The 16,055-nt window shown below is 41.9% G+C and overlaps 1 protein-coding gene across 7 annotated transcripts in view; it reads left to right on the forward strand.

Moving 5' to 3' along the window:
• Positions 1-393: 393 nt before the first annotated feature.
• LMBR1 (limb development membrane protein 1) overlaps positions 394-16,055 on the forward strand; it is a 131,056-nt gene continuing 115,394 nt past the window's right edge. For all 7 annotated transcript variants that reach the window (XR_010381506.1, XR_010381504.1, XR_010381505.1 and 4 more), the window contains exon 1: positions 394-604. Coding sequence is in view for 3 of the 7 variants with exons in the window: in XM_064487150.1 (XP_064343220.1) it covers positions 529-604 (76 nt within the window). In the remaining 4 variants the exon portion in view is untranslated. The remainder of the gene's footprint in view (positions 605-16,055) is intronic.

Genomic DNA, 16,055 nt, shown 5'->3' on the forward strand with positions numbered 1-16,055 from the left:
TGCCCCGCAGACCGGGCAGGTGCCGGGTGAGGGGCACTGACCGCAGCTGCCTTAAAAGGCGGACTCCTGTTCATCAGGTGGCCCGGCCCGCCCACCTCCATATTTCACCCCCACGCGAGCGAGAACGCGCCGGGCGACCCGACCGCACACGCCAGCTCGTCCCAGGGCTCCGGGCCGGAATCCCGCAGCCTCACGCCGTCTCAGGCCCCTGGGGGCGCGGCCCTAAGCCCCGCCCCGGGGCCAGCCGACTCCACCCCTCCAGGCCCCGCCCCCGCCCCGGCCCCTCGGGCACCGCGGCGCGCTCCTCTGACGCGCGGCGCCTTCCTCTGACGTCAAGCCCGGCCCCGGCCCCGCCCCGAGCGGCGCCCGCCCTCCGCAGCCCGAGCGGCTTCTCCTGAGGCGACGGCTGAGGTAGCGGCTGGGGTTGTGGTCGCGGCCCTGCAGCTGCCGGCTGTCCGCCCGCTGCCGTGTGGGCCCGCGGGCGATGGTGCGGCGGAGCGCGCGGACGCGGGCGGCGCGGCGGCGGGCATGAAGGAGGATGGAAGGGCAGGACGAGGTGTCGGCGCGGGAGCAGCACTTCCACAGCCAAGTGCGGGAGTCCACGGTGAGCGCCCCGCGCCCGGCCGCCCGGCCCCGCGGTCCCCGCCCCCTCCCGCCGCCTCCCGCCGCCTCCCGCCCTGCACCCACCTGCCGTCCGTCCTGGGCGCGCGCGCCGTTCGGGCGGCCACCTGTCCCCCGCCCCCGGGAGCGCTTTGGGGCCGCCCGCGCCCTCGTCATCCCGAGCTCTTCCCCGACGCGGCTGGCGGCCCCGGCAGGCAGCCGGGTGTACGAGCAGGTGTCGGCGGTCCCCGGGAGGTCTCGGGCGGGCGCCGGGGGAGGGCGGGGTTCTGTCCCCCGCGCCGCGCGGAGGCGGGCACCCGCAGCGCGGCCGCTCGCGTCGTCCGAGTCGGCGCGCACCTTTCCGCCCCGCGCCCGCCGCCCGCCGCCCGCTCGTGCTGGGTTGGAATCCCTCCGTGTTGGCCGTGAAGACCGGCGGCCGACGGGACTGAGGGCCTGAGCCAAGCCCTTTGTGCTCTGGAGCAACTTCTGCAGGAAGTCATCCTTTCTCGGTCCCCGTTTGTTCTGTGACGCTGGCAGGGGTCAGGAAGCTGGCTTGGCCTTGGAAATCTTCGGTGTTTTTACCTCTTAATGATGCACGAGGACACGTTATGGTTGCTTTTTCATGACAGTATAATAAAATATATAAACTTTATGTATTTGGATTTACACCCCTCTCCTTCTAACTAACTTCTCTCGAATTCAGTTTTGGTTCTAGGTGAAAAAAATTCTGATGGAGAATTTCCTAGTTTGTGTAGTTATTGATCTTGAAAACTGAGAATCACTTTGCCAAGTCACACTTTGGGATAAAGAGATACAAAGTCTGAACTGGTGGAATTTGATACAGCATATTTAGTTTAATTTTTAAAATTTTTATTTTATTTTATTTTTTTAGCTAAAGTACAGTCAGTTACAGTGCGTCAGTTTCTGGTGTACAGCACAGTGTCCCAGTCATGCATATACATGCATATATTTGTTTTCATATTCTTTTTCATTAAAAGTTATCACAAGATATTAAATCTAGTTTCTTGTGTTATTTTAATTGAAGCAAAAATAAAACAGAAGCATCTAATCTTACGTGTATAGCTTGAAGCACATGAGACTAAGCACACCTGTGTAATCCTGAACACAGATGGAGAGACACAGTATTAGAAGCATCCCAGAGGCCCCTCCCTTTTCCCTGGCCAGTTACTCTCCACTCCACCAACAGTGACCACTGTCCTGGCTTTAATAGATTAGCTTAGTTTTGGACGTTTGTGTAAATGGGACCTTGCAGGATGCACTCTTCTGTGCCTGGTTTCTTTCACTTAATGCTTCTGAGATCCCCCCGTGTTGTAGGTGATTGTAATTCACTCTTGGTGCTGCAGTTATGACTGTAGCACAGCTTATTTTTAGTTTACTGTTGGCAGGCTCTTTAGTAGTTTTCAGGTTTTAGCTACAAGTATTCTGCGTGTCTTTTGGTGAACATGTGTATGCATTTCTGTTAGAACTGTACCTTGGAATGGAACCTCTAGGGTATAGGTTGTGCGTTCATCTTTAGTAGATACTTTTAAACAGTTTGCCAAAGTGTGTGGTACCAATTTCCACTCCCACCAGCACTGTAGGAGAGGTGTGATTTGCTTCCCATCTGTACAACACTTAGTATTTTTTTTTTAATTTTTGCCATTCTAGTAAGTGTGTCATGGTATTTATTGCACAAGAGATTTTATTTGCATTTCCCTTTTCATATGTTTATTGGCCATTTGGAAATCTTTTGTGAAGCATCTTCAAGTCTTTTTCCCATTTCTAAACTTGTTTATCTTTTTAATACTGATTTGTAAAAGTTCTTTATGTTTTCTGGATATGATACCTTGGTCATGTATATATGTATACATATTAAAATTTTTTTTCATTTTGTAGATGCCTTTTCCCTTAATGCTATCTTCTAATGAGTGGAAACTTTAAATTTTAATATAGTTCACTTTATCAGAATTTTTTTATTATCAGTATTTTTTATGTCCCGTTTAAGAGACCTTTTTTTATTCCAAGGTTATGAAAATGTTCTTTTGTGCTTTTCTCTAAGTTCTTTGTTGATTTACTCTTCCCATTTAAACCTGAAGTTCGTCTGGAATTTATTTTTTGTGTATGTTGTGAAGTAGGAGTCATATGTATTTTTTGCACATGGATGTCCAGTCACTTCGGCACCATTTAGGACCTTAGTCACAAATTAGGTAACGATATATTTATGGGGTTTACTTTCAGGCTCTATGCTGTTCCATTGGTCTATTTATTTTTGGCTTTATTTTAAATTAATCGTATATTCTGTCGTTTGGGTTGAGAAAGGAACCCATGTTATAGTAGCCAGGAGCTTTATTACTTTTATTTACTACTCAAGAAACAACCCAGTTTTATCACTGATTTTGGAATTCCTTAGTTCTGCTCCTCCTCACCCCCACTTCTCCTGGACCAGTGCCCTCGGATGGTGGGTATACTCCACCCTCTGCCTAACCAGTGCAGGCAGTGACCAAGCTTAGTGAGTTTCCAGTCTCTGGCATTCCTTCCTCAAATTATTCATACTTAACAACAGTTAATATAAATGCTTGGTTTTTCTCTAGGACTCGTTGCCAATTCTTTTAATTATTCAACTCTTCTTTGGTTTTGCCAAAAAGATAAAATATACATAACATACAATTTACCATTTTTAAGTGTGTGGTTCGGTGACATTAAGTACATTCACACTGTTTTGCAACCATCACTACTCTCCATCTCCAGAGCTGACTTATCATTCCAGACTGAAATTGTCCCCTTTGATCAGTAACTCCCCGTTCCTCTCCTTCCAGCTCCTGGTAATCACCATTCTACTTTCTGTCTCTCTGAATTTTACTGTTCCAGGTATCTCATGTAAGTGGAGTCAAAAAATATTTGTCCTTTTGTGTCTGGCTTATTTCACTTAGCATAATGTTTTCAAGTTTCATCCATGCTGAAGCATGTGTCAGATTTTCCTTCCTTTTTAAGATTGGATAATATTCCATTGTATGTGCATATCACATTTTGCTTATCCATTCATCTGTCAGGGCGCATTTAGGTTGTTTCCTGACTACTGTGAATAGTGCTGCTTTGAACATGGGTATATGAGTGTTTATTTCAGACCTTGCTTTCAGTTCTTTTAGATAGATATCCAGAATTGGAATTGCTGGATCACATGGTAATCCTATGTTTAATTTTTTGAGGCGTCACCATACTGTTTTCCACAGTGGCTGGACCATTTTATATTCCCAACAGTCATGTGCTAGGGTTTCAGTTTCTCCATATCCTCTCCAACACGTGTTGTTTTCTGTTTTTTAAAAATAATAGTTGTCCTGATGGGTGTGCAGTGGTATCTCATTGTGGTTTTGATTTGTGTTTCCCTGATGATTAGTGATGTTGAGCATTGTTTCATGTGCTTTTAGACATTTGTATATTTTCTTTGGAGAAACATCTAAGTCTTTTGCCCATTTTTCAATTGAGTTGTTTCGTTGTTGAGTTTTAGTTCATTATGTATTCTGGATATTAATCCCTTTGTGATTTGAAAATATTTTTTTTCCATTCTGTGAGTTGCCTTTTTACTTTATTTATAGTGTCCTTTGGTGCACTAAAATTTTAAATTTTGATGAAGCCCACCAATTTATTGATTTTTTTTTTTTTGTCACTGTTGCCTGTGTTTTTGGTGTTTTGGCAAGAAATTGTCACCAAATCCAATGTTATGAAGATTTTCCCTTATGTTTTCTTCTAAGAGTTGTATAGTTGTAACTTACATTTATGAGATCTTTGATGCATTTTGAGTTAATTTTTATATATGGTATAGTGTTTAACTTTCAAATGCTCGTGTGATAATCTTACTTTGTCTTTAATATTATGAATACCTCAGTTCTCTTGTCAGTTACTATAATAATCACATTTAGCTACTACTAACAGGTGGTAATGATCCATTTCCTTTCTTCCTTTTGTGGTCTTGTTTTCCTTTTCCTTTTGGACTTCACATGCACAGAATTGGATTGATTTTAATCCGTGGTTCATACACAAACTTTTCATTGGTTTGTCTGTCACCTGCTTTTGATTAACCTGTTTTTAAATAATATGCACCCATAAACCATCACACAGGCTTTTGAAACATTGACTTTAGCTTACTAATCCCCATCAGGAGAACTAAACACTGACAGTAATTGATAGGTACCTGTTCTTTATGCTGCCGTAGTTGCACAGCAACACTCATCTTTCAATACATCTGTTCTTTGGATGCATTTATTTACATGGTATCTTCGAAATAGTTTTCTTACATTGGTGCCACTTTCACAAACATAGTTATTACTTTAAAATGATCACCGATTGATACATGTGTGTACAAAAAAATCTCCATAATCCCTTCACTGAGTTAATAATAAAAAACATTTATTGAATATTTACCAGGTGATGTTATTTGAGTCTCTCAGCAACCTGTGGAGTAGGTATTTCACAGCACCTGGCAGAGGTGGTATAGTGTGCGATAGAGCCAAAGTTTGAGTCCAGGCAAGCTCATTCCATAGCCTGAACTATATTTACAGTCCTACAGGGTTTAAACCTCCACTGTGACAGGGTTCAGTGGGATCCAGCTGGGTCAGTTACATAAAATGCAGGAGTTGGCTTATTGTAAGGCTGATGAAAGGACCTAGGAGAGCCTATGAAGCTAGCTGGCAGGGAGCTTTGGGGTCTGGCTGCACGATCTAAGTTCTTCCTTATCCTAGCTGTAGACAAAGCTCCCTTACTTGGCTGTAATATTTTGGGGGACAGTTGTAGGGCTGACTGGGACTTTTACAACACTAGAGGTTTTAGGACCCTGCCATTTATTTGGCTCCCTTTTGGCTAAACAGGAGTGAGGAAGAAGTGCGGATGCCAAGAATCATCCCCCACCTGCTGCTTCCCTGGAGAGTTTACCTGCCTTTCCCTCCAGGGTCTTGGCCTCACCTCTGTGGCTTACTCCTCCTTTTGGAGGTGAAAACTTTAGCCCTTTTTTCTTGAGAGTAGGGGTTGGGCAGAAGATGGAGCAGATCACCAATCTGGTACATAAATTTGGAATGCAATTGTCTGGGGGTCCGCAGTCTTTTCTGACCTTTGTCATTGTTCTTCAGCTAAAGACCACTGGGAACACACCTGTAGTTGGACAAGTCAGGTTTACTGCATGTTATTGCATGTCGCAGTGAGGGGTAAATGCATACCATGGGGAGCTGTGGGGCATTTCCATAAGAGAGTATTAGAACAGAACCTGGTAAAATAGGATTTGGGCTTGTGTTAGGTGATTTGGGAGGAGTTTATGGAAGTGTGGCTTTGATCTGTATTGGATGCTGTTAGGAAGCAGAGATTATTCTATGATTGAATATCTTCATAAATCTTACCTAGAAAGAAAAAAGATTGGAGGGAGGCAAAAACTGTAATTGGTAGAGATGCAAGTCATTCATGTTAGCCAGAGTGGGGAAATGTTTGGTCGTTTTTAATGATTCAGACAGTGTTCATGTTTTTTGTCTTTGTTCAGGCATGATTACAGAATTGTCTTATTTATCCTTTACCATTATAGTCACAGAGTGGCCTTCTCGGATGTTAATGTTCTCTGAAGTGTTTTATTTTCATCGGGGGAATCACTGAGGCCTAGCTGTGAGTTGCTAGCCGCTGTAAACGACACCAAGGCCAGCTCCCAGATGCGGGGGCGGCTTTTTCCCTTTCTCATTGTGTTTGTAAAATCTTAAGAGTGTATGGTGTAGTAGATACAAATCCAATAGCCAACAGATATTGAGGTGATTTTATAGTATAGGTGAGCAACGAGGAATGGGATAGAAGTATAGAGGATTCCTTGTGTTTGATTTTGCTAAACTGGGTTAAATCAATGTCCCCTGGTAGGCGGTACAGTGGCCCATAAAGATGTCCACCTGGTAATCCCTGGAGCCTATGAAAATGTTCTCTTAGATGGCAGAAGGTACTTCACAGATGTGATTATGTTAAGGGGAGGATTATCCTGGATTATCTTGGTGAGTGCAGTGTAATCACAAGGGTCCTTATAAGAGGAAGAGGGGACGGGTAGAGTCAGAGATGTGAGGGCAACCAGAGGTTGGAGTGATGCTCTCTGAAGATGGTAGAAGGGCCATAAGCCAAGGAATGTGGTGGCCTCCAAAGTCTGGAAACGTCAAGGAAATGGGTTTTCCCGTGGAGTCTCCAGGAGTGACTAGCCCTGCTGACACCAGTGCTTTTAGGCCAGTGAAACCCGTGTTCAGTACTGTGAGGTAATAAATTAGTGTTAAGTCACTTAGTTTGTGGTGAGTGATTACAGCAGTTTGGCCTACACATTTCTCCTTGTGAGTAATCCTCACCTGTCTAGTTCTGTAGAACTCCCACCTCTCTTGAGGTTCAAGGAGACTGAGGCATTCCTCATTACACTTGAGATGTTCTTTTTCCCTATTCTTTCCTTTTTATTTTATTTTTTTAAAGATTTAAAAAATATTTTATCTATTATTATATTATTAATTTTTTTTTTATTTGGGGGAGAGAAGGTAATTAGGTTTATTTATTTTTAGAGGACGTACTGGGGCTCAAACCCAGAACCTTGTGTATGCTAAGCATGTGCTCTACCACTTGAGCTATACCCTCCTCCCTCTATTCTTTCCTTTTTAAATGACAGCTGAAAGTATATTTCCTGAGACATGTAGGCATCCAAAGAATGTCATATCCTTTCAACGTGATTGTTAGTGCTAGTCTTCCTTTTGTTTCCAGGCCAAAATTATGCAGTGAGATAGAGTATGAAATCTCTGAGAGCCATGTGCTTTTGTTGTGTTCTCCACAGTGTCTGTAGTAGGTTTTGTTTGTATTCACTCATGGTGATGTTAGTGCTTTGAAGATTATATCTAAATGTAACAGTACAAGTCAATTTCCTGAAAACCTTGCTAGTAAGATAATTCAAGGAACTTAAGACATTATAGGAAAAAACAGACATGAGGGAATAAAGTTCAGAATTTATTTTTAGAAGTCCTTATAAATGTTTTAACACTGAAAACAATTCAGAAAGGACACCAAATAAAGACAAAAAAATTCTAATTTTACACTGTTACTGTCTATCATCCTTTGTGTGTTAGAATCTTTTCAGGATCCCCTTCCCTAGAATTTCAGTGGAATTCTTGTAAATGCATTTTTGATTGTTTTGAATAATATATATCATGAGAAGTATTTCTCTATGTCTGTTCCTCCATCCAGATGTTTAGTACCTTTCTGATTTTTGACTTGGAGTTTTTAACTCTAAGATCCAACTCTTGTCATTCTTCTGGCACTGAAGAATTTCTGTGCTAGAGGTGGGGGAAGCTGTGGGTGACCTCTCCCAGTCACAGGATGTAGAACCCTGGCTCTGCCCTCGGTGACTCCTTGTTAAAGCACTTTTTATCTTTTAAGTACCTGTCTTCCTACTGGCCTCACAGACTGGTGATGAGGGGCCTTCCAAGACTCAGATCTCCCTTCCAAGGTGTCACTGTAAAAGTCATTCCTCTCTGTCATCCCACTTTACCTGCCTTTCCACTGCTGACCCATATCCACCAGGAGTGACTTGAAGTTTGAGGATACCGTAATTTCTTGGCTCTTAAAAAGCCTTGTAGCACTAAATTTGGATAAACTTGAAATTGCCTGAGAGGAACCTGAAGTTGCAGAGGGAATACAATATAATTTTTTTGTGTGTGTGGCTGTGTCAGGACTCATGATAAAAGTCATAGTGCTTCAGTTGTGTAGGCCATAGACTCTCTAGATAGGAACTTTTAAAGTTATTCTGATATTTAATTAATAACAATTTTTACATGGGTATCTTCTCTGGGGCTTGGGATTCAGGAACATTCCACATATCTCTTAAAGTACAGTTTTTGACCTTAGAAAGTCATTCATGTAATATTATTTTAGCTCTTCTCAAATTTACTGTCTGTACCTTTCATGGAGCACGAGAACTAAGTGAAGAATTTGACAAGGAGCTGGGCATCTGGTGCTGCAAATGCGTTTGTTTCACCAGCGTGCTAATTCATGAGGTTGCGGTTTTATGGAATTGATCTGAGTTACTTGATGTTGTATATTTTAACATTAGATGTATTATTGAGGCCTATAAATGTTGTTATCCCTCGTCTAATACTCTTCCAGAGCCCCCAGCTTTAACCCTTACTCTCTGTCAGGAGCCTGTGTTCCTCCCTGCTGAACGCGGGGCAGCTTCGTTGGCTCTGGATTGGGGCAGGGTGGGTTTCAGCCTTATCTTTGCTGCTTACTAGCGTGTGGTGTGGGTGAGTTGCTTAATCTCTTGGAACCTTACTTTTCTTATCTATAAAAATGAGAGTTTTCCCCAAAGTTGTGAGAATTGAATTAGAGTGGTGCTGGGTGCAGTGCTTGCCATTTGATCACGTGGGATGTGCTGTTTCTGTGGACTTTGATTAGCTTGATCAAGGATAGATGATGTTTGAACTAGTTGCTAGTTTCAGAGTTCTAGTTACCAGGAGCACTTGATGTAGCTTTGTTAGCTTGAGGGATGTCTAGATGTTAAAAAGAGCAAGGTGATAGGAACTTTTTTCTTCATATTCATATTCTGTACTTGCTCTCCAGAAAGTTCCATGCAGTGGTTTTCTAATTTGTTCCATTGCTGGCTATATAATTTTTGAGGCCCAGTGCAAAATGAAAATACGGGTTATTTGTTCAAAAAACAGGAAAAAATTGCCATTGAAGGTACTAGAATATAAAGCTTATTTCTTTATTCTATGGATTTTTTCCCCCAAATCTTTCAAAAGGAATGGCAGAAATCAAGTAAACTATAATAGAAATGAAGAATGAACTGTAGGACGATTACAAAAGATGTCACTTACATGTGTTGGGAATACCAGAAAGAGAAGAAAGACACAAAGGAACAGGAGAAATACTTGAAGCAATAAGACTAAGAATTTTCCGAAAATTAGTAGACACCAAAGTACAGATTCAACAAGCTCAGAGACCACCAATCATGGGATTAAAAGAAAAAAGCCCCAAAAAACTCCATCTAGGCATGTCATATTCAAGCTACAGGAAATTAGGAAGAAAGAGAACAGAGGAAAAAAGTCAGAGGAATAAAACACCTTACAAATAGAAGCTCAAGAGTAAGAATTATATCAGATTTCTCTTCAGAAACCGCACAAGCAAGAAGAGAGGAGGAGTGAAATATTTAAAGTGTTAATAGAAAAAACCAAATCCACCAACCCAGAATTCTATATCCAGCAAAATTATTCTTCAAAAATAAAGGAGAAAGAAAAACTTTCTCAGACAAAGAAGTTCTTAAGAGAGAAGGAAAATTTTTTAGGTGAGAAACCCAGATTTACGTAAAGAAAGGAAGAGTATTAGAGATGGATAAATGAGGGTTAAATAAAAGCTTTTATTCTTGATCTAACAGATGATAGCTTATTGGAAGTAACAGCACCCCTTATGCAGTGATTAGCTTATGGATAAGTGAAATGAATGACAGTGATGTTACAAGGCATAGGAGGGAGGGATTGGGAAAGCTTTGTTGTCAGGTACCTGCACTACCCATGAAGCAGTATAGTGTTCGACAGTGGACTTGGATTCGTGTAAATGTGAATTACAAACTCTAGGGCAATCACTACAAATATTTAAAAAGAAGTATAATTGACATGCTAAGAGATGAGAGAAAAGAGAGTCGTATAAAATGCTCAGTTAAAGCCAGAGAAGGCAGAAAAAGACTAAAAGACAAAAAACAGTAAGGGCAGTGAATAGAAAATAATTAAAACTATGATAAATATTAAAACAATATCAGTGATCACTTTAAATTTGAATGATCTAAATAAATCAATTAAGGACAGAGACTGTCAGAGTAGATTAAAAAAACCCCACTGTACGTTGTCTGTGAGAAGTTTAGTTTAAAGACACAGATAGATTAAAAGTAAAAGAGCACAGAAAAGATATTCCATGCTAACACTAATCAAGAGAGAACTGGAATAGCTGTGTTAACTTCAGGCACGGTGGATTTCAGAGCATGGAAGATTGTCAGGGATAAAAGGAGCAATACATAAAGATAAAGGGTCAGCTATCCAAGAAGACATAACAGTCCTCAGTGTGTATGCACCTAACAACAGAGCAGCAAAATACATGAGGCAAAAACTGATTAAACTGCCAGGCTAAGTGGATGAATCCACTAATATAGCTGGAGACTGCAACACACCCTTTATCGGCAATTGACAGATCCAGCAGGCAGAAAGTTAGTAAGGGTGTATAGTTGAACTGAGTAACACCATCAGTCCCCTGGATCTAATTGACATTTACAGGCTCCTTCATCCAACAACAGCACAGTGTACATTCTTTTCCAGCTCACATGGAACATTCACCAAGATGGACCACGTTCTGGGCCATGAAACACACCTTAACAAACTTAAAAGAATAGAAATCACCCAATGTCTGCTCTCAGATCACAGTCGAGTTAAACTACAAATTAATAACAGCAGTATAGCTGGGAAGCTCCAAAGTACTTGGAGATTAAACAGTACACTTCTGAATAACAAATGGGTCAGAGAAAAAGTCTCAAGAGAAATTTAAAAGTATTTTTAGTTAAATGAAAATGAAAATACAGTTTATCAAAATTTGGTGGGATGCTGCAAAAGCAGTACTTAGAGAGAAATTTGTAGCACTGAATGGATACATTAGGAAAGAAGAAAATTCTGTAATCAATAGTCTAAGCCTCTACCTAAACTAAACTAAAGAAAGAAGGGCAAAGTAATTCCAAAGTAAGTAAAAGAGAAGAAATAATGAGAAATAGAGCAAAAATCAGTGAAACTGAAAACAGGAAATAAATTTTTAAAATCCACAAAATCAAAAGTTTGTCCTTTGAAAATATCAGAATGACGAACCTCTGGCTAGACTAAGAAAAATAGAGGGAAAACACAAATTACTAAATTGGAAATGAAAGAGAGGTCATTACTGCTGCTTCTGTGGGCATTAAAAAGATGTAAAGGAATATAATGAACAACTCTATGCCTGCATATTTGAAAACTTAGATGAAATGGACAAATTCCTTCAAGGATAACAATTTACCAAAATTCACACAAGGAGAAACAGATAATTTGAGTAGGTCTATATCTATTAAAGAAATTGAATCAGAAGTTAACCTTCCAAAAATCAGTGCCAGGTTGGCGAATTCTACCAAACATTTACGGAAGAAGTGATATCAATTCTCTGCAATCTCTTACAGAAAATAGAAGCAGAGGGAATACTTCCTACCTCATTCTACAAGGCCAGCATTACTCTAATACTAAAATCAGACAAAGACAGTGCAATAAAGGAAACTACAAACTGATATTTCTCATGAGCACAGATGCACAACTCTACAAGAAAATACTAGCAAACTGAATCCAGCAGTGTATAAAAAGAATTGTAGAGAAATCACTTAATGTGATCTGTCGTATCAACAGATTAAAGAAGAAACATCCTATGATCCTACCGGTAGATGCAGACAAAGCAGTCGACAAAATTCAGCACTCATTCATGATAAAAACTTGCCGTAAACTAGAAGTAGAGGGGGACTTCCTCAACTTGGTAAAGAATATCCACAGAATATCTATAGGTAACATCACGCTTAACGTTGAGAAGCTGGAAGCTTTCCCGCTAAGATCAGGGACGAGGCAAGGATGTTCCCTCTCACCACTGCTTTTCAGCATTACTGGAAGTCCTAGCTAATGCAATAAGAAGAGAAAAGGAGATGATAGATACATAGATTGGGAATAAAGAAATAAAACTTTCTGTTTTCAGATGACATGATCATCTATGTAGAAAATCCCAGTCAGTAACAACAAAAAACTGCTGGGGCTAATTAGAGGTTATAGCAAGGTTTCGGGATACAGAGTTAGTAAACAGCAGTGTTAATTGCTCTCCTGTGTACTAGCAATGAAAAAGTGGAACTTGAAATTAAAAGCACAGTACCATTTCCATTAGCAGCCTCCTGCCCTGCCGCAAGTGTTCTTAGATGTAAAGCTAACAAAATATGTTCCAGATCTGTATGAGGGAAAGTACATACTCTGATGAAAAAAATCAAAGAAGATCTAAATTAATGGGGAAATCTTTTATGTTCGTGGAAGAAAGACTCATTATGAGTAAGATGTCAGTACTTAAGTGTTTGTTGCCTGGGTAGACTTGACAGAAATAGTTGTAAAGCAGCTGAATTTCCCGCCGCTGCTGCTTTGTTGGATCTTCGTACTGTACCCCCGATGACATCTCATTGCTTCACAGTCACTGCCACATATTGGAAGGCTGAGTCGTCTAAACTTCCACCTTTCTTCCAGTTCAACGTGTTCTCCCTTTGCCCTGATCATACTTGACTGAGGCTAAGGGACCAGCAGTGGGAAGGGAGTGCGACTTACTCAGTTTATTTTAAAATTATTTAGGCCCTCAGCAAGATGCAAGAGATACACCAGATAGTTCCTATTTGTGCTTGCACCTTGACCCCTAAAATATACTAGATACAATGCATGGCTTAGGAGACAAGTTTTATTTACATGAAACATTTAATAGAAATCAGTTGCTGTGGACAATGTGTGAACTAGGAGTACGGTGGGGCTTCAGAAAGAGGGAGGCTGTGTGGCTGGAACAGTTGTGATTGGGCTGAAGGGCCCGAAGGACAGAGGGTGAGTGACAGCTGGTCCCGGGGCTGGCTGCTCTCAGATTAAGCTGTCCTTCCTTTATGTTTTTCTGCAGGAGGTGTCAGAAGGGATTTAATGAACTTTGTGCTGATGACTTGCATTATAAGAATATATAGAATCTGAAAAATCTCAAGAATAAGTAATAAAGTATAATACTGTACATGACATTAATAAACTAGAAATTTGCTGTGATACTCTTAAAAAATGGAATATTTAACCCTTGTTAAAGGTCTAAATGTTATTTTGTGTGTGTGTGTGAGGAAATACATTGTTTTATCTTTACTGAAGCACAAGTTGAAAGACACCGGGCTGTTTATTATGATAGTGCTAGTAACTGTTGAAAGAGTAGATACCAGCATGTGTTTTGTATTCAAATTGTGGAGACAGAGCATTGGTAGTTTTGTCTTTTCTTTTTGTTGCAATTACAAACAGTGGAACAAGGATCATCTTTATATATACATCCTTGTGTACATATGCAAATACATCTGAAAGGAATGCTTGTAGCTGCTAGCAACAAAAATTCAATGTGTTTTTAATCAAACAGGGGTTTCTTTTTCTATAAAAAGTCTGGAGGAATGATGTATTGATGCATGCTGCAACATGGATGAACCTTGAAAATACTACGCTAAGTCAAAGAAGCCAGACACAAAAAGTCACGTACTGAATGATTCGCGTATGTGAAACATCCAGAACAGACAAATCCATAGAGACAGAAAGAGATTTCAGTGGTTGTGAGGGGCTGGGGCAGTGAAGGGGCAGGATATGGGGTACACAGGGATGTAGAGCAGTTAGTATAATAATGCATTTATTTACTACAGCATCTCTGATACTTTTAAAAATTCATCTTTATTAGTATGTATTTGGTTTGGGTTTACTTTTTCTTTCATGGTGAATTGAGATCTTTCAAGTAAAGCAGTGTTTTATTTTTCCTTGCATATTCCATTTTAAAAAATGTGTTTTGGTGGTGTGTATTTTAGTGCGTGAAGTTTATTTCCTCATTGTGGGTTAAAACGTTGTTCACAAAGTGCCCCAATTTGTCTTAACACATTTTGTCTTAAATTCAGCCTTGTCTGAGAGAAAAAACATACTTGACAATCCAGCTTTCTTTGTTGTTGGGTTCACTCTTCTCCCAATCCACTTAGGTTTCATGGCCCATCATTTCACTCACTCCTGTTAATACCCTAGACCAGTGGTTCTCAAGCAGTGGTCCAGCACTGAGGGCTAGTGTTTAAAACCCTGGGAACAGATGTGGTTACCTCTGAAGAGCTTGTGGAATAAGAGTAGATGTCTTGCTCAGCTCAGAAATCATAGTGAAAAATAACACTTAAAGGCTGGCAGGAAGAGGGAAGCTAGTGAGGGAGCCTGGGAGAACAGTAAGAGCAGGAGGAAGATTGCTGGCATGCCAGTTGCTGCTTACAGGTCAGGTGAAATTGAGAAAGTGTACCTTGGCTGTTGGGCCACCACCGCCCACTGTCGGAGCGCTCCGAGTTGGCCAGTGGGCGTGAAGTCGGACGGGCGGTCGGCGGAGTGAGTGGTGGTGGTGGAAGTGGAGGTCCGCAGGCAGAGGCTGCAGAGGCCCCGGGCGCCTGTCAGAATCTCAGGCCTGGGGTATCTCCTGGGGACAGCCTGCACCCGCTTCAGCGTCTGAGAGCCGGGCTGGGGTTGTGCGGTGCCGTCAGCACTCCTGCACTGCTTAGTCTTGGCCTGGGCTTGCCTGGAAGCCAGTTCATCTCACGTCGTCGTGCCTCCCTTCTGTTGCATTTCTCTGCTCCCTTTGTTCTCCTGTGTGACTTACCGGCATCTCTCCTCACCCTCCACGTGTAACTCATTTGATGAACTTGGCTTCCCTGTCACTGAGAAAATAGAAGCCATGGAAAGAGAGTGTCTTTGTGCTTCCGGCACCATCTACTCACCCACTGCAGTGGAGCCGCGGTCTCTTGTCTCCTGCTCTTCCTCCTTCTTTTCACTATGGATACATTTTTATATGTGGCCCCTTGAGCAGTTCTCCCTTTTCTTTCTCCTAAGAGTGAGTAAATACTGGGCTATTCCTGCAACTGTGTAACTTCTCATCTTAGAAAAAAAAAAAAACCTCTCAACAGTCTCCTTCACATGTCCTTTGCTTCCCTTTATCATAAAACTCCTGGAAAGAACTGTTTACTTTCATTTTGTCTGCAGTTTTTCTCCTCTCTTCATCCACTCCGGTCAAGGTTTTGCCTCTACCCTTCCAGAGAAACAGCTCTTGTCCGTGTCCCGACAACCTCTGCGTGGCTAAATCCAGCTGACTGTCAGTTCTCAGTCCTCATCTTGCTCGGCCTGCCACCACGTTTGACACGGTCGACAAGTCCCTTTTCCTGGGTGGACTGTCTTCACTTGGCTTTCAGCCCGCTGGTCTCTTGTTTGCCTACTGCTTCTCAGTCAGCTGCTGCTGACTCCCGTCGGCGTGGCTTCTCAGTGTCTGAGAGCCCAGGTCTCTGCTCTCAGGCTTCTCTTCTCTGGCTCTGCCACTACCGAGGATGGACGTCTCACCTGGGCTCAGGGCTTTCAGTGCCGTCCGTCTGCGGAGGGGCCTCTCCCCCTCGCCTGGCTCCTTCCCCTGAACTGTACTGAGTTTTACGTCCAGCTGCCCATTCAGCCTTCCACCTGAGTGAATAATAACTGTTTCAAATTCAATATGTAAACTCTCCTTCTTATTTCTACCCCAAAACTACTCCTCTTGTAATCCTTCATGACTCAGGAAGGGGCAACTCTGTCTTTCCAGTTTCTCATGCCAAGAACCTTACGTTTATCCCT

Source organism: Camelus dromedarius, chromosome 7, assembly GCF_036321535.1.
Source record: "Camelus dromedarius isolate mCamDro1 chromosome 7, mCamDro1.pat, whole genome shotgun sequence".
Lineage (NCBI taxonomy): Eukaryota > Metazoa > Chordata > Mammalia > Artiodactyla > Camelidae > Camelus > Camelus dromedarius.